Below are 18,815 nucleotides of genomic sequence, written 5' to 3'. Positions count from 1 at the left end.
CAAACAGAAAGAGAGAGAGAGAGAGAGAGAGAGAGAGAGGAAGAAAGGAGCCCCACGATCATGGGATGTAAAGTCTAATAGCGTGCCTGCCACAGCAGCTAGGTTCCTTGCAGGACAGGTGCCTCTTAAAGCATGGAAGCATTTAAAATGGAAACCACCAGAATTTCTCCTGCCTCCCAGGGTCTGTTTCAGGCCTCTTCTGCATGGCTTCCCTTTGGAGGGCCCAGATGTGGTCTTTATAGAAGACATGCATGAACTTGCAGGAAAGGCAGGTGAAAGGCGTGTAGGGCTCTTGGCTGACTGTAGAGATAGGAGTTGTCTTCGCCCTGTTGTGGAGTGCAGCCTGTGTGTGGCTAGAGGTCTCCCCGGTGTGCCACGTCATCCCTTCTCCAGTTCATCATAAGCCACAAGTCTCACGGTTGAGAACTATCTTTCCTTCATCATCTACTTCAGGAAGTTGGCTGCTTCCTGCAGGCCTATTAAAAGGCATCTTCCTCTAGTTCAGCGATTTTCAACCTTTGGGGCACATCAGAATCATCTGGGGTGCATTTTCAAAAATGCCAGTGCTTAACCTCATCTCTGGAGAGTTGTGTCTAATAGCGCTAGGGTGGAGCCACTGCCTAGGTGGCTCTGATGTGCATGCAGGGCTGGGAACCGCTGAGCAGCCATTACACTGCCCCCAATCCTACTGTAAGATCTTCTAGGATGTTTCCCCACAGACAGCTAATCCCGTTCATGAACTGTAGATTCTTCTAAACCACCTTCTTGGAGAAAAACGTCCTGATCCTGTGTCTTGATTTTGGAGTCATTTTCAGAACCTTCAGCCATCTGTTCCTAGAAAGCAGTTATCCTTGGCTTAGCTCCGTTGGGTTATGCTAGATGGGAAAACATCAAGAAATTCATGTAGACACAGACCTGGAAGAAAAGATTTGCATGTTTTGATTACTTTGCTACTCACACCTAGCAACTAGCTCCATGCAGGACACATGGAAGGCCCTGAATAATGATTTGTTGGATGATGAGATAACTGTGTTCTCTCAGCAGAATCAAACTCAGGTCAAATGTGTAGTTACTGTGATTGAGAACAGATAGGATATCAGAGACTCCTGAGTGAGTTTCACTTTTTCTGTTTGTTTTCCCTTGTTTTAGACAGATTGATATAGACATAGGCATTTGGAATAAAATAGTGGGGGGGGAATAATAAAAACACAGTGCCCCCCTGTTTGGAGTGAGTCAAGGACAACTTACTTCAGATACCACATTTAGAAACCCCGTTAGGAGTGAATCATTCCAGATGCTTCACTGGCCATGCCCAGATCGGAGTCTAGTGTTGCTTAGGGTGGCTTTCTAGGCGTCAGTGGTCACTTGGATGCACAGAACAGAAACTGGGCCAGAAGCACAGAGAAGGCTCCGTGTAGGTCAGACATAGAGCCCAACACTTTCAGTGTAGCAGGCCCTGCAGCTCCTCCTGCCCCACCTTGTTGCTGAGGATGAGGTGGGAGTGAGACAAGGCTCTCACTCATCAAACCAACACCACGGCCATGCCTCCCAAGTCCATCCTGCTGGTCTTGCTGGACGCTCCCTTTCTAGCCAGCTTGTCTCTGGCTTCCTCCCCCACCTCTCAAATGAACATCTTTTGCAAGGGTCACCAAGGTATGCTTTTAAGTCTTTAATTTGCTGGATCACTGCCCTCCTTTCAATACTGTTGACTTCTCACTCATTGAAACTTGATTCTCTCGGCTTCCAGGACATCGCTGTGATCCCAGATGCCTAAGTCAGCACTGCAGGCAGTCACGCTAGGCTCTCCTCTCTCCCTCGCTCCAGACCCAGCCCACTACCGTGAGCTGCGCTGTGTAGCCTCCTCTAGGAATGCTGCCCATTTCTTTTGTCTTTACTCTCTAACACCGTTACAGCCATGCAGGAGCCTCCTCATGCACCTTCTGGCCCCCTGCCTTGTTCTGCCCCTAAACCCGTTTTCTGCACTGCTGCCGAGTGTTCTTTCCAAAACATGCATCCAATCTCGTTTCTCCTCTGCCTCAGGCCCCTCGGAGGCTTGCCGTCACAACTTCCTAAACGTGCCAGTTAAGGGCCTCTCCTTCCTGCCTGTCATGTGAGGCTTCGTTATCATGATCTGCTCCTGCTTTCCACCCAGCGCCTCACTCCTGTCCTTCCTCCTACATGGAATCCCCATCCCAACTCTCTTTCCCCTGCCTGCTTCTTACACATCCTATAGACCCCACTCAAGCACCGTCTCCCTGTAAGGCTTCTCCAGTCCCCCAGTTTGGATATCCGGGTCCACAGGGCATCTGGAGCATTTCTCTCTCTCTCTCTTAAATCATCCTCTGTTGAAGACATCTATGGATATGTCTGTTTCTAGACAGTCACCTGTTGAAGCTGTAGCCACATCTCATTTGTCTTGATGTTCTCAGCATCTGTATACTGTAGGCACTCATTACATGTTTACTGAACCAAAGGGAATGGACGTGATAAGTATTGAGATTTCCCTCACTTGCTTCCTTTGCCTTTGGCCCCTCGGTTGCTCCTTTCCAAAGGTTCTGGCTCTAGTTGCTCACTAGATTATTGCTATCAAAGGGGCTTGTGATCGTGTCTTCAGGAAGGCTTTAGGGAGAACTTCCAGGGAGTTCTTGCAGACCCGGCCATCCTGAGACAGGAAGAAACTCTCGTGACTTGCATGCCCAGCACTTTCTGTTGTCTGGACAGGGTCAGTGTCCTTCCACTTACAGCTGATCTATGCTCCCACACCCAGGCCCCTCCCAGGGCCCTGGTCACTGCTGAAGAGCAGGTTGCTCATTTTGGGCAAGGCAGAATGCCTGCCTGTGTGTCAGGGCCTCCCTTACCTTCACCATGGGGAACTTGATGACGCATTTGCATCTACAGGTTGCCGAGAAAGTAAGTCACAGTCCACTTATTGGCAGGAATGTTTGCCTTTTGGGCATGAGTACTGTATGACATTAACTGCCCTGGGTTACAGACAGAGGGTGCCCAGCCAAAGAGTTATTCTTCTGTATATTTCAGGATGCAGCTATTGCTTTATAGACACCTAAACAGGTGGCCTTGTGATAATAAATTCCCTAACACACCACTGTCCCGACAACAGTAACTACAAAGCGCATGTGCTCTCTTTGGCTTTGTAGGTGTCTAAGCTTCCGTGCTCATCACAGTCAAGCGTAGAGTCAGTCACTCATTTCTGAGATTCTGCTAGGATGGAGGTTGTACAAATGGAGCCATCCAGTTAGTCACCACACCTGTGTGTCCTGCCTCTGTCTGTTCCTCTTGTCAAGGACAGAACTTCAGTTTGCTCTTTGCCAGTGAAATCAGGGCATAGCTGGTCTACTTGGCTACCAAGGCATTTTCCATGCCACTGCTGGTTAGACACCCCACTTGGAAGCCCTGCCCTTCAGCACTCTGCTCACACCTTGCTCTCATCTATGGCACACCGCCCTTTTGCAGCCTGCCTTCACTGGATAGATCAGACACAGCTCAAGAGCAACTTCCATATTTCTTAAAGACAAGGATGAACACTTTAGAGAGGTGAGCCATGGAGCGACAGGGCAAGATAATTGAGGGTCCCAAACCTCAAGGTGAATAAAGTGTGTCCCCAGTAGATGAGACCTGCTGCTTTCCTCCATCACCCATTGACCAGCTATAGTTTCCCATCCAACACGAACGTCTTTGCCGTCTCCCGAACTTTCTGTAGGTAGTAGGTCCTGGATCCCATCCTGCTGTAGCTCCAAGACTATTGTGTGGCTTTCTCAACAGGGGCCAGTTGAGTGGGAGTTTTCTCCTCTGAGTTGCCCAAGGACAATCTTATCAGGGTGGTTAATGTGACACATTCCCACTTCCCCATTTTGTTCGAACAAAGTTGTAGTGTCCGGTAAAATAGCAGCCCAAATAGCAGTGAGGTTAGATGTAGGTGGTCCGGGGCACTGGGAGCTTTGCAACCACATGAATCCCACACGGCATGCTGGATTTATAATAGAGTCACTCAGAGCTTCTCAAAGCCCTGTTTTCAGGAGGAGACAGACCAGGCTTTGTGCAGCTCTGGGCTGGGGTGCTGACATCACTGGGCCCCTGCTTGTGCTGACCATCATGTGGGCCTGGGCCATCGGGCTTGAGCTTGGCTGCCCCACAGGACCTGAGGTAGATGCCTGTCTTCTTCCTGCACCAAAGGGCTGCATTGGCGGCCTGACCTACCTGTGTGTCTGATTCCTTTTATCCCCTTGGGCTTCACGCCCAGCCTTGGAGAACCAAGTGAAATGGAGCTTGCCCTTGACAGTGTTCACCACATGCAGGCTTGCTTCCACTTGAACTGTCTCCTTTGCATTTCCTCCTCACCTGCCTTTGCCTCTCTGAGTGTTCCTTGTCGCTCAGCGGTGCTCAGAGGCACTGTGTGCTTGTTCTCTCATGTGGCAGCCCTGTTGCAGGCCCCTGTGGTGTGCATGGAGCCTCATGCTTTGCCCACGGCATGACTGATAATTGCACAATGTCATTTCATTTCCATTGGTTTCAGTCCATGCCACCACCCATTTGTAGAGTAGTTTCCAGGTTTCTGGAAGCTTCCATGCTCAGCCACCCTTGGAAAGAGATAGGCAGGTTTATTTTGCAACCTGAACACTCACTGGCCACCTTATGTGGCCTGGGAATTGGTGACAGTTTAAGAAAGAGAAATGGGGCAGAAAATGTGATGAGGACCCTCAAAGAGTATGGCCCAGATGGCCAAGATATTGGAAGTGCAGAGCAAGCCAGTTTTAGTTCCATATTTTCCAGCTGCCTCCTCTCAATTCTGGACCTGGAAGCAGACTCCTTCTGTAGTAAGAAACATCCCTCCTGCATAGCATCATCAGCATTGGGGGTAGGGGGAGTGCCCCACACGGAATCCCCCCTTATCCTCACCGGCCTGTCCCTCTCTTCTCCCAGGTCTGTGCGTGATGAGTGCAGCAGCCATCTACACGGTGAGGCACACGGAGTGGCATCTCAACTCGGACTACTCCTACGGCTTCGCCTACATCCTGGCCTGGGTGGCCTTCCCCCTGGCCCTTCTCAGCGGTGTCGTCTATGTGATCTTGCGGAAACGCGAATGAGGCGCCCAGACGGTCTGTCTGAGGCTCTGAGCGTCCCCAGGGAAGGGAGGAAGGAAACCAGAAAACAAAAAAAGAGCTAGCCAGAAAACCCAAACTCAAACCAAACCAAACAGAGAGCAGTCGGAGGGGGGGTTGGTGTTGACTGAAGATGTATATAATATCTACGGTTTATAAAACCTATTTATAACACTTTTTACATATATGTACATAGTATTGTTTGCTTTTTATGTTGACCATCAGCCTCGTGTTGAACCTTAAAGAAGTAGCTAAGGAACTTTACATCCTAACAGTATAATCAGTATTTTTGTTTTGTTTTTTTTTTTGTTTTGTTTTGCCCAGAAACAGAATAACTCCATCTCACCCCTTCCCTTTCATCTGAAAGGAGATACCTCCCTCCCACTCCACCTCATTTAGAAAACCAAAGTGTGGCTATAAACCCCGAATGGCCCAAAGCCCTTTTACTGTGGGCGACCTGGTGCATTCAACAGAAACAGCCAGTGCCTAAACCTCTGTGCGAAGCCTTACGCGTGCACGGACAGACGCCCAAACTGGAGCCCTCGGCAAAAACACGGTTGTGGCTTTGGAATACTTGCCCTTGCAGGTGGAGTGTCTCAGTCACGCGTCTAAATCAGAAATCGGTGACAACAAATCTGTGAAATGGTGCTATGGATTTACCATTCCTTATTATCACTAATCATCTAAACAACTCACTGGAAATTCAATTAACAATTTTACGACATAAAGTAGAACGGAGACCTGAATAATTCTGTGTAATGTAAATGGTTATAACTGCGTTTGTATCTAGCTAGGCTGCTATTATTACTAGAATGAGTAAATCGTAAAGCCTTCATTGCTCCCACATTTTTCTTACGGTCGGAGCATCAGAACAAGCGTCTAGACCCCGTGGGACTGCGAGTGCCCAGGGCATGGCTGGATTTAGACTGTTCTGTGCCTCCAAGGACTGTCTGGCAATGACTTGTATTGGCCACCAACTGTAGATGTATATACGGTGCCCTTCTGATGCTAAGACTCCAGACCTTCTTTTTTTTTTGCTTTGCTTTTTCTGATTTTATACCAACTGTGTGGACTAAGATGCATTAAAATAAACATCAGAGTAACTCACTGATCTCTCTTGGGTTTTTGTGGGGATGTGGATGGGGGTATAAGGTGCATGTCAGGGTGGGCTGAAGAGCTACAGTGGAAAGCAAGGTTGAGCTGGTGATCTGGGTTGCAGGATGGTGCTAAGGGAACAAATTAGCTTTTTTACAGGCTTCGGGGAGCACATGATGCCTTCAGACGTCTGTGCAAATGCCTGCTATTTGGAGAGAGCTGGGAATTGTAGCTGAAATGGAAGCTGTAAGTGGATTGCAAAGGGCATGAGTGTTCATTTAGCTCAACCCTCTTTCTCATGCTCTGTTCCCTGGTGACCAGTGTGGGAAGCACGGAGGCACGTCGTGAGCTGCCTTGACACACAGGGAATGAGTGGTGTGGATCTTTAACCTTGAGGTATGACATGGTAAAAGGTCTGAATGATGGTGGCTTGGGGCCAGAATGTTCAGATAAAACATTAATTTTATCTGAAAACTCCTAACACTGTCTTGAGGAGGGAAAGGGCCGACCATGTCATCTGACTCTAGGTTTCTGGGCTGTGTCTCATGCATACATATTTTTATCCATTGACCTTTTATCTGTAGCATATCAAGCTAATGATAGATTTCTTAGTATTTATTGAGGCCCTGTTTTGAACTGGGAACCAGAGATCAGAAATGACAATTCTTAACATCAAAAGGTCACATTTTAATGAGAGAGAGAAGTAAACAAACGACTATACAGATGATCTCCAGTTTATAATCGTTTGGCTTAATGGTTTTTTGACTTTACAGTGATGCAAAAGCAATATACATGAAGCAGAAACCACACTTTGGGTACCTGTATAACCGTTCTGTTTTTCACTTTCAGTGCTGTTTTCAATAAGTCACATGAGGTGCTCAACACTTTATCATAAAATAGGCTTTGTGATACATGGTTTTGCCCAACTGTAGGCTAAGGTAAGTGTTCTGAGCACATCTAAGGTAGCTGAGGCTAAGCTATGAAGTTCAGTAGGTTAGATGTGTTAAATGCATTTTTGACTTAGGATATTTTCAACTTACGATGGGCTTATCAGGACATAACCCCATTGTAAGTGGAGGAGCATCTGTGTTACAACAGAGTTAAGAGCGTGGGAGTTAGGCAGCCTGGGTTTGAGCCTGCCCTCTGCCACTAACCAGCTGCAGATGGCTGGAAAGCATTCTTAAACTCTAAGATTCATTTTCCTCATCTGTAAGATGGGGATGCCAATACCCAGGTTATGGGGTTGTGGAGATTAAAAGTAGGTGGTGTGGATAAAGTGCTGAGCATAGTGACCTAGAAAGCACTCTATGAATTAGAGTGGTTATCAAATGTAGTGATAGAGATGTATTTGAAGAAGCCCGGGAGAAGGAGACGTTGATTGTTATGGGAGATTCTTGATACTGGGTAATTGATACCTCAATAAATACAATGGAATCTCCCGAGCAGCGGCCCACCCCAGAGATGTGGATTGTGTGTGTCCATGATGGAATCCACCCTGTGCTGATAAGTATGAAGAATTACAGCATGCAACTGGGGATGGAGGCTCTGAGCAAGCTCAGGGGTTCTCAGAATTTAACGAGCTAACAACTCATCTGGAAATCCTGTAGAATGTAGATTCTGATTCAGTAGGTCTGGGTGGGGCCTGAGAGTCTACATTTCCAGTGAGTGCCTGGCTGCTGCTACTGCTGGTCCATGGGCCACACTTTGAGTAGCAAGGCCTAGAATCAAGCTGCCTTCAGCCACCTCATGCTCTTCTGTCTTTGAATGTCTGTGACAGAAGGGCTGTTCTTACTGAGGTTTGCAGTAGTGACCTCAGATGAATTGGTTAAGGTGACACAGAGTCCATGAGATGCATGTGAGACTAGGTGATCGAGAAAACTAGGAATTCCACTTCAGAGGCTCGTACTTTGGAAAAACACACTTTCATTTAACAAACATTCTTTTATAACATTTCATTAAAAGTTAAAACAGAGAAGAAAGAATAAAGTAAAAAATGGCCCTTGAATCTCCCACCCAGATAATACTGTTGGCATTTTAGAAAAGGATGATGTTTCAGAAAAGGATACCCAGGATTATAATATCCTGTCTCTAGAGGGGAAAATAAAACATGAAATCCTTTTTTCCTCCTACCCGTAGTTTCTTGCCATAAGACATAGTTTCTTATGATTTCTTCCAGGAAAAAAAAAAGCACACATATTTATTTGGCATCACATATATATTTATGTATTTTTAAAATGTATACAGAAGTGATCATATTACACTGTTCAGCACCTTCTTTTTCTTTTCACTTAATGATCAAAATAGGAGATCATTCTATATCAGCATATACCTCATTGTTTTAAATGAGCTTTGTTTCATTTTGTCAAAATTTTGCATGGTATTTTACCAACCTTTATTTACCAGCCAGCCATTGAGAGGAAATTTGGTCATGTCTGTCTTTATTATTACCCAAAATGTTTTAGTAAGTATCCTTATTCTTTTTTTTTTTTTTTTTTTTTTTTTTTTTTTTTTTTTCCCCAAAATTTTTTTTAAAGATCCCTTTTTTTTTTTTTTTGAGACCAGCTGCACCGCGCTCAGCCAGTGAGCGGGAACTGGTCTGTATGCGGGATCCGAACCCTCGGGCCGGAGCGCCGCCGCGCTTCCCAAGTGGCGCACTATCCAGTGCGCCACCGGGCCGGCCTGTAAGTATCCTTATTTGTTTTTTTTTTTTCCCCAAAATTTTTTTTAAAGATCCCTTTTTTTTTTTTTTTGAGACCAGCTGCACCGCGCTCAGCCAGTGAGCGGGAACTGGTCTGTATGCGGGATCCGAACCCTCGGGCCGGAGCGCCGCCGCGCTTCCCAAGTGGCGCACTATCCAGTGCGCCACCGGGCCGGCCTGTAAGTATCCTTATTTGTTTTTTTTTTTTCCCCAAAATTTTTTTTAAAGATCCCTTTTTTTTTTTTTTTGAGACCAGCTGCACCGCGCTCAGCCAGTGAGCGGGAACTGGTCTGTATGCGGGATCCGAACCCTCGGGCCGGAGCGCCGCCGCGCTTCCCAAGTGGCGCACTATCCAGTGCGCCACCGGGCCGGCCTGTAAGTATCCTTATTCTAAAGTATGTCCAAGTGTTAAATTTTTGGTGCGAATATTGCCAAGACAGAGGGCATGTATATTTTTAAAAATTTAATAGGTATTGACAGCTTACTCTCCAGAAAAATTGCACCAATTCCAGTTGTCAATTGAGCCCTACTTTCTACATGTAACTCATGAGGTACCAAGAACAGAGACGTGTTAAAATAAAATACATGAGTAGAAGCAGCTTATCTGCAACTGTTCCTTCAGACATGATTGTTACCGATCTCTCATCTATGATCCACTTTCAGTGCCTTGGGATTCTGTCTGCTCTGGGGACCAGCAATGATAGAGGGGACAATAAATTGACCCTATAGAAATAATAATTAATAAAAAATGAATTATAAAGGAATACGATGAACAATTGTATGCCAACAAATTAGATGCCTTAGAAAGACACAATTTCTTAAACTGACTCAAGGAGAAATAGACAATCTGAATATGTCCAAAACAAGTGAACATGTCCAAGTAGTAATAAAAAAAAATTACCACGAGGAAAAACTTAGGGCCACATGGCTTCACTGCTGAGAAGAATTAATGCTAACATCTTCAAAAACTCCTCCAAAAATAGAAAAGGAAGAAACACTTTCTAACTCTCTGTAAGGCCAGTGTTACCCCAACACCAATGTCAAACCAAAACATCACAGGAAATAAAAACTATAGACCAACATCTCTTATGAATATGGACTCAAAAACTCTCAACAAAACACTAGTAAACCAATTCCAGCTACATATAAAAAACAGGATACACCACAAACAAGTGGGATTTATCCTAGGAACACAAGGTTGGTTAAACATCTGAAAATTAATTAATGTAAAACATTATATCAACAGAGTAAAAAGCCAAAATCACATGATCATCTCAACAGACTCAGAAAAGCATTTGGTAAAATCCAACATCTTTTCGTGATAAAAACACTGAACAAACTAGTGATAAAAGGGAATTTAATCTGATAAAGGGCAGCTATGAAAAATCCACACCTGACATCATACCTGTTAAATGTTAGCTGCTTCCTCTCTAAGATCAGGAGCAAGACAAGCATGACTGTTCTCACCACCTCTATTTAACATTGTAGGGGAGGTTAGGAAAGAAAAAGAAATACAAGGCATCCAGATTGAAAAAGAACATTAAAACTCTTCATTCAGGGCTGGCCCAGTGGCGCACTGGAGAGTGCGCCACTTGGGAGCGCGGCGGCGCTCCCGCCGAGGGTTCGGATCCCATGTGGAGACCAGTTCCCGCTCACTGGCTGAGCGTGGTGCGGGCGCAACACCAAGGGTTGCGATCCCGTTACCGGTTAGTAAAAAAGACAAAAAGGAAAAAAAAAAAACTCTTCATTCACAGATGAGATGATCTCGTATATAGAAAATCCTAAGAAATCCACTAAAAAACTATCAGAACTAACAAACTTAGCAAGGTAATAATATACAATATTAATACACAAAAATCAGTTGTCAGTTGTGTTTCTACACTTGCAATAAAAAATTCAAAAATAAAATTTAAAAAATTCCACTTACAATAGTGTCAAAAGGATAAAATACTTAGGAATAAATTTAACTAAAGAAGTGCAAAACTTACACTGTGAAAATTGCAAAATATTGTTGGAAGACATTAAAGAAAATTTAAATAATTAGAAAAGCATCCGATTGTTAATAGGGCAATGCTCCCAAATTATTCTTGAGATTCAAAGCAATCCTCATCCCAGAAATTAAGGAACTGTAGCAAATAAGCTGTTTCTACTCAAGTGTTTTATTTGAACGCTTCTCTGTTCTTGGTACCTACATGTCTATGGCCAACTGGTTTTTGACAAGGGTGCCAAGACCATCCAATGGGAAATGAATAGTCTTTTTAACAAATGGTGCTGGGACAACTGAATATCCATTTGCAAAAGAATGAAGTTGGACCCTTATCTAACATCATATACAAAAATTTACTCAAATAGATCAAAGACCTACATGTAAGAACTAAAACTATAAAACTCTTAGAAGGAAACTCAGGAGCAAATCTTCATCACACTGTATTTGGAAAAAGTTTCTTATGTGTTATACCAAAATCATGAGCGACAAAAGAAAAAGTTGATAAATTGGGTTTCATCAAAATTAAGAATTGTTTTGCTTCAAGGATGCCATCAAGAAAGTGAAAAGACAACCCACTGACTAGGATATTTGCAAGTCATATACCTGATAAGGGCCTTGTGTTCAGAATGTATAATGATCTCTTAAAACTCAAAAAGACAAAAAAACACAATTAAAAAGTGAGCAAAGAACTTGAACATATATTCGTCCAAGGAAAATATACAAATGACCATTAAGCACATGCAGATGGTTGACGTCATTAGTCATCAGAGAAATGCAAATCAAAACCACGGGACAGCACTTCACAACCCTAGGTTAGCTGGAATCAAAACATCTGATAATACATGCTGTGAGAAAGTGGAGGAATTGGAACTCTCAATCACCACTGGTGGGAATGCAAATGGTGTAGCTGCTTTGGAAAGCATTCTGGCAGTTCCTCAAAGAATTAAACATAGAGTTACCATATGACCCTCTCCTAGGTATAATACCAAAGAGAAATGAACACTTATGTCCACACAGAAACTCTTACACAAATGTTCATAGCAGCATTACTCAAAATTGCTAATAGGTAAAAACAACCCAAATGCTCATCAGCTGATGAAAGGATAAACAAAATGTGGCATATCTACACACTAGAACATTATTTAATGCTAGGAATGATATTACATCATTATTTGTCCATAAAAAGGAGTGAAGTGCTGATACATGCTACAGTACAGATGGACTTGAAACCATTATGCAAAGTGAAAAAAGCCAGTCACAAAAGAACACATACCATATGATTCCATTTATATGAAATTCCCAGAACATGGAAATCTACAGAGACAGAAATAGATGAATGGTTGTTTAAAGGGGCTGGGAACGGAGGGCTGTTATAGCTAAATGGTACGATGTTCCCTTTTGAGATGAAAATGTCCTAAAATTGACTGTGATGGTGGTTGCACATTTTTTCACAAATGTGAATGTGCTAAACACAAATGAATTGTATATTTTAAATAGGTCAATGGTGTGGAATAAGAATTATATCTCAATAAAGCTGTTTAAAAAGAAAGGAGACAGCTGTCTGCTCCAGCTGTTCCTAATTCTCTCATTAAGTTTGTTATTTCTGTTTAAAAAGTAATACATCTTTTATTTTTGTTGTTTTGGCTATTTTTTTTAAAGGGACATGATTTTTATTCCTTCTGAGCAGTGCAGAGCAAGACAGGATGTTGAAGACGGACAGTTAACACATTTCTTCACTAACAGAATCTTGGGTTTTCCCAGGAGATTGTTCCGATGACATTTATTTTCCGTCCTTGAGCCCTTCTGAGAACTATTTCAGTCTTAGGAATTTACAGGAATGGAGCTGTCATTAGAAACTCCCCTCTTGGCGGCTGCTTTCTGCTCTGCTTTCAGACTCTGGAGTGTATTGTTCACAAAACGACAAGCATATCCAAGAAAAGAGCTGCTGGTGTCGGGCTGGCTTGTGTTCCTCTTCTTTTGGGGTCACGTACCCTTCATGTCCTACTTGCCCCCAACTCCAGTTTTGCCTCCCTAACTCTGTTAGGTTCTGAAAATTCTGCTTAGCTTTTCTGTTCTTAGTATCTTCTTTCTGGACAGCTTTTCAAGCTTGTGGTCTGTTGTTTCTTAATTGGCAGAGTCCTTAAGGGGAAACACAGGAACGAGTGTTGGGCTCACGTCCGTGGGTTTCCTTTTCTCTGATCTGCTGGCTCCTCAAGCCCTGGTATCTCTCCATGATTTCAGACAGAGTTTTTTGTATTTTATCTGCCAGAATTTACCTGCTATGAGCTATTGTACAAGAAGTCCCTTTCGTTTTGAAAACAGAAATTCAGATTTTATTTCAAAAGAGTTATGTTAAACTTATAAATTAATTAGGGGGAAATTGATAACTTCCCAAGCAAGGAAGTCGTATGAATAAGTGTTCAGCTGTGCATTTACACTTTGGTAAAGTCTTTTGTTTTCCTTATAAAGATGAATATTAATGGATTTCATTAATAAATATGATATTGATATATATTAACTTTATTTCTAGGCATTTATGTGTTTTATGGCTTTTGTGAATTGATTTTATTCCACTGTATTTCACCGTTGGTGATTGTGGACTCGTTTGAAAACAACTGATTTTTCTAAACTAGTTTTATACTTGTTTCCCTTACTGAATTGTCTTTTTTTTTTTTTTTTCAATATTTCTCCTATTGATTATTTTGGCTTTTCATGTAGATAACCATAACATGGCTAAGAACAAAGAAAAACCAATAATGTGACTCTTCCTCTTTTCCCAAATTTATAGTTCTTAATTTTTTTATTTCTTTATTGATTACCTAGAACTTCCAGAACATTGCAAATAATAACTGTGATAGTAGAAATCATTTTCTTTTTTTCCCTAAATTTAATTGGAATTCTAGTGCTTATAATTGTTATTTAAAAATAATTGATTTCAATAATTACAACACATATTTCTTGATTCTCAATGGTAATTTTAACCAATAATTTATATTAAATGTTATCAAATTTTTTCAGTCTTTATTAAGAAGACTTTTTCCCCTACCTTTAACCCACTACTATGGTGAATAGTGTCAATACTTTTATTAATATCAAATCATCCATTTGTTAACAGAATAAAGACAAGTTCTTATGGTGAATCATTCTTTTGACATATAGTTAGAATTTATTTGCTAGCATTTTTTAATGATTTTTTTGATTGCTATATTCATAAATGACATTGATTTTTGTTTTTTTTGTGTGTGTTCTGTTCTTAATAGGTTTAATCTTAAGGTTATATTAGGGCTGTCACGTGAATGAAAACTATTTGATCTTTAATGTGTGCACTTAAGGGGCTTATGTAATACTGGTGTTATTGGTTTTCTTGAAGATTTGATAGTCTCAGTAGTGAAAACTCCTTGGTTATTGAATAGTTATCCTATCAACTGAAGGGACAGTACTCTGACACCTTTCTCAAATTTTTGTGCCATGATTTGTGTCCTATTTAAGTACTTGAATTCTTAATTTATTTTGATAATTTAAATATTTTCTAGGAATCCCTACATTTTATTCAGATTTTCAAATTTATTTTCATAAAGTTATACAGGCTTTTCTAATAGTTATTCTAAATTCCCTGTATCAATTTTCTTTTTTACAATTTTGCATATTTTTGTTTTTCTCTTTTTAAAAAATTAGTCTTGGGTAGTGGTTTATCTTTCTTATCTTTCATTTTATTAGAAAGCATTATAATATTTACCAATTTCACATTTTTTTTTTTTTTTTTTTTGATGGCTGGCCTGTACAGGAATCCAAACCCTTGACCTTGGTGGTGTCAGCTCTACCAAGTGAACTAACGGCCGGCCCAAATTCCCCTTTTTTTTTCTTTGGTTTTTTTTTTTTTTTTTTTTTGATGGCTGGCCTGTACAGGAATCCAAACCCTTGACCTTGGTGGTGTCAGCTCTACCAAGTGAACTAACTGGCAGCCACAATTTCACATATCTTTTCCTTGGTTTTTTTTTTTCTTTTTCTTTTTTTTTTTACATAGAAGCATAATTAATTATACATATTTGTGGGGTACAAAGTTGAGTATCGCTAGTTTTGTACAATATGCTATAGTCAAATCAGGACAGTTAGCTTATTCATCATTACAATATGTAATCATTCTTTGTGTCAGTTAACCAATTTCTCTTTAATTTCTCGTAAATCTTCTCCCTGTCCCCCTCCCCTCTTCCCACCTCTAGTACCCACAGTTCTGTTCTCTCCTTCTGAAAGTTCAATGTATCATAGTGATTGTTCTCTCTCTCTCTCTCTCTTTATTGCTTATTTGTTTATTAATTCAACTCCCACTTATGAGTGAGGACATGTGGTATTTCTTTTTCTCTACATGGGTTGTTTCACTTAACATAAGTTCTCCAGGCTCATCCATGTTGCTGCAAATGGCAGAATTTCATTCTTTTTTATGGCAGAGTAGTATTCCATTGTGTATATATACCACATTTTCCTTATCCAGTCATCCATCAATGGACATTTAGCCTGGCTATTGTAAAGAGAGCTGTGATAAACATGGGAGTGCAGGTATTCCTTTGACATGATGATTTCCATTCCTTTGGGTATATACCCAGAAGTGGGATTGCTGGATCATATGGAAGATCTATCTGTAGTTGTTTAAGGAACCTCCATACTATTCTCCACAATAGCTGTACTAATTTACAGTTCCACCAACAGTGCAGAAGGGTACCCTTTCTCTGCATCCTCACCAGCCTGTTATTCTCTGTATTTTTTAAAATAGCTGGTCTAATTGGGGTGAGATGATATCTCAAAGTGGTTTTGATTTGCATTTCCCTGATGATTAGTGATGTTGAACTTTATTTCATATACCCGTTGGTCATTTGCATCCTTTGAGAGATGTCTATTCATCTCCTTTGACCATTTTTTAATTGGATTATTTGTTTTTTGCTATAAAGTTGTTGGAGTTCCTTGTATATTCTGGACATTAATCCCTTGTAGGATGTATAGTTTGCAAATATTTTTTCCCATTCTGTAGTTTGTCTTTTCACTCTGTTGATTGTTTCCTTTGCTGTAAAGAAGCTTTTTAATTTAATATAATCTTGTTTGTTTGTTGTTTTCTTTTGTTGTCTGTGCTTTTGGGGTCTTATTTGTAAAGTCTTTGCCCAGTCCTACATTCTGGAGTGTTTCCCCTGTGTTTTCTTCAAGGAGTTTTAAAGTTTTGGGTCTTATATTTAAGTCTTTCATCTATTTTGAGTTGATTTTGGTATACAGTGAAAGGTATGGATCTAGTTTCATTCTTCTATATATGGATATCCAGTTTTCCCAATACCATTTATTGAAGAGGCTCTCCTAATCAAGTTTGAGCATCACTGCTGAACATTATACCACCCACCATGACATTCCAAGTCACGACCAAGGTGGCAACGGGTCTGGAGCAGGAGCGCCAGAAGACAGCGCGAGCCTGAGAAGTGTGCACTGTGCTGCTAGAGTGCCATTTGCATTTCCAAGAGCAACAAAAAATGAATAAGTCGTTGATCAACTAATCTACAATGATAAAAAAGCAACTGCAGATTTGAGGTTTAGGGCCGACACAAAAGAAGATTCCTGAGAGCACCTGACCCACGCCGCGGGACCGAGTGAGCAGCCCGAGGTGATGGCAATGACGCGGAAAGGGAGAGGAAGCAGCCCGGCCAGCCCAGCTCTGTGAGTGACCCCCAGCCCGGCCCTGCTTGTGGGGCAGATGCCCGCCTGGCTTCCGCCGGCCACACCAGGCCAGTCACCGGCACAAGGGCTGCTTCCATTTTCTTGGGTGGGGGTGGAGCTGGCCGACTCGGCCAGGCCTGCCCTCCTCGCTCAGCACAGCTCCTCACTGAGCCTTGCCACTTGCTTGCCCCAGCGCAGGGCCTTCTGAGGCCTGCGGACCGGCCTCCCATCCCACTCCCACCATGGATCTCTGGTGGGGCTTGTGGCATGGGGAGCCTCTGGCCAGTGTCGGGAGGGCAGGAAAGAGGAGGCTGGCCCGATTGTCACTCCACTGCACCCTGGGCTCTGACCTCAGGTAAACTTCCTGTTTCTGGGAGGCAGATACCATCTCTGTGGCCATAAGTTTGGAAGAACCCCTAACCAATTTCTGGTTGGGAGAGTTGTGGCCGGAGTACTCCTGAGCTCGCTTGATCTTGCCAGAGAGCTGACTGCCAGTGGGTGCCGGAGTCGGTCCGCGCTGGGGGAATTCAAAGAGGAACTGTGTGCTGTAGGTCCCTCCCCTGAGGAGCTCACGCCCTGGTGTGTGAGACAAGGCAACTACACAAATAACCGCAATACCAGGAGGAAGGTGAGAAGTCCAGAGAAAGCCCTACTCAGTGCTACAAAGGCACCCAGAGCGACCGGCAGTCTGCACCTAGTAGAAACCTGAAAGTCTTCCTGGGTGGGGCGGTGCCGAGCAGAAGCTTGAAGTCCCGGCTGATAGACGAGGGTTGCAGAAAACATGCCCCAGCCCAGTACTGGGCACACAGAGTGGGGAGGTGTCTGCCTAAGGAGGTGGAGACTCGGCAGAAAACACACACCCTGTGGGGCCACCACTGCGTAATCCAGCACCCAGGGCCAGAGTGCACAGAACAGAGAGAAGTTCTACACGGGAAGTGGAAGCTCAAAAGAGATCACACACCCTGTGGAACTGTCCTGAGATCCAGTAGCCCAGTAGAGTCCAAGCTGACCAGAGAGGAGGCTCCCCAGAGAGGCCCAAGACCCGAGGCAAACACACACAAAAGACACTAGAGGCCAACCAAAGGAGGAGGAGTCTCGGAAAAAAAGACGCACCCTCTGGGAGGCCCCATCGTGTGCACACAGAGAGGGGAAATGCCTGGATAGCGAGGTGGAGACTTACAGATCTCACACACCCTGTCAGGCTGGCAGGACAGGATCTAGCTGCCAGGGCCAGAACTCAAGGATCAGGGAGAACTTTCAGAGCTGACCAGAGAGGAAACTTCTCGGTAAGGCCCAAGTCTCGAGGCAAACACACATATAGAACACTAAGGGCCATCTGAGCAGTCACCGAGTAGGCAAACCAAATTGACAAACACAGCCATACCTTAGTTAGCCAGAGGGTCAAACCTGTGCACAGTGAAACTCCCTGCCAAAATGAGTAAACATCTAAAAAAAGATACCAGAAATGCAAAAAACCAAGAAAGTACACCACCAAAAGTTAATAAAGCTCAAACTCTAGATCCTATAGAACAAGAAGCCCTTGAAATGAATGACAAGGAATTTCGAGTGATAATCCTAGAGAAACTGAATGAGATACAAGAAAACTCAGCTAGACAGCATGAAGAAATAAAGAAAAATATACAAAACCTGAGAGAGGAAGTGTACAAGGAAATCAATGTCCTAAAAAAAAATGTAGCAGAACTTACAGAACTGAAGAAGTTATTCAGTGAAATAAAAAACACAATGGAGAGTTTAACCAGCAGGATAGCGGAAGTTGAAGAGAGAACCTGTGAACTTGAAGACGGACTGATTGAAATAACACAAGCAGACAAGAAAAAAGAACAAAGAATCAAAGACATTAAAGAAAATCTGAGAGAGACATTAGACAAACTTAAGCGCTCAAATATCCAAGTCATGGGTATTCCAGAAGGGGAGGAAAAAGGAGAATGTATTGAAAACATATTCAACAAAATAGTGGCAGAAAACTTCCCAGGCATAGGAAAAATCACAGATCTTCAGATCCAGGAAGCTCAACAATCTCCAAACGTATTCAACCCAAAAAGGTCTTCTCCAAGACAAGTTATACTCAAATTGGCAAAACTCAAGGACAAAGAGAGAATCTTAAAAGCTGCAAGAGAGAAGCGTCAAATAACCTATAAGGGAGCCCCAATCAGGCTAACAGCAGACTTTTCATCGCAAACTCTACAAGCTAGAAAGGAATGGAATG

The 18,815-nt window shown here is 42.8% G+C and overlaps 1 protein-coding gene across 2 annotated transcripts in view; it reads left to right on the top strand.

Moving 5' to 3' along the window:
• PMP22 (peripheral myelin protein 22) overlaps positions 1–6,225 on the top strand; it is a 32,720-nt gene extending 26,495 nt beyond the window's left edge. For both annotated transcript variants that reach the window (XM_008594127.1, XM_008594126.1), the window contains exon 5: positions 4,939–6,225. In XM_008594127.1, the coding sequence (XP_008592349.1) occupies positions 4,939–5,102 (164 nt within the window). In that variant the 3' untranslated portion in view covers positions 5,103–6,225. The remainder of the gene's footprint in view (positions 1–4,938) is intronic.
• Positions 6,226–18,815: the final 12,590 nt, after the last annotated feature.

The sequence above is a fragment of the Galeopterus variegatus genome, unplaced genomic scaffold (genome assembly GCF_000696425.1).
Source record: "Galeopterus variegatus unplaced genomic scaffold, G_variegatus-3.0.2 Scaffold10197, whole genome shotgun sequence".
Taxonomy (NCBI): domain Eukaryota; kingdom Metazoa; phylum Chordata; class Mammalia; order Dermoptera; family Cynocephalidae; genus Galeopterus; species Galeopterus variegatus.
Note: the sequence above shows the minus strand (reverse complement) of the source record. Positions and strands in the feature narration are given on the sequence as shown.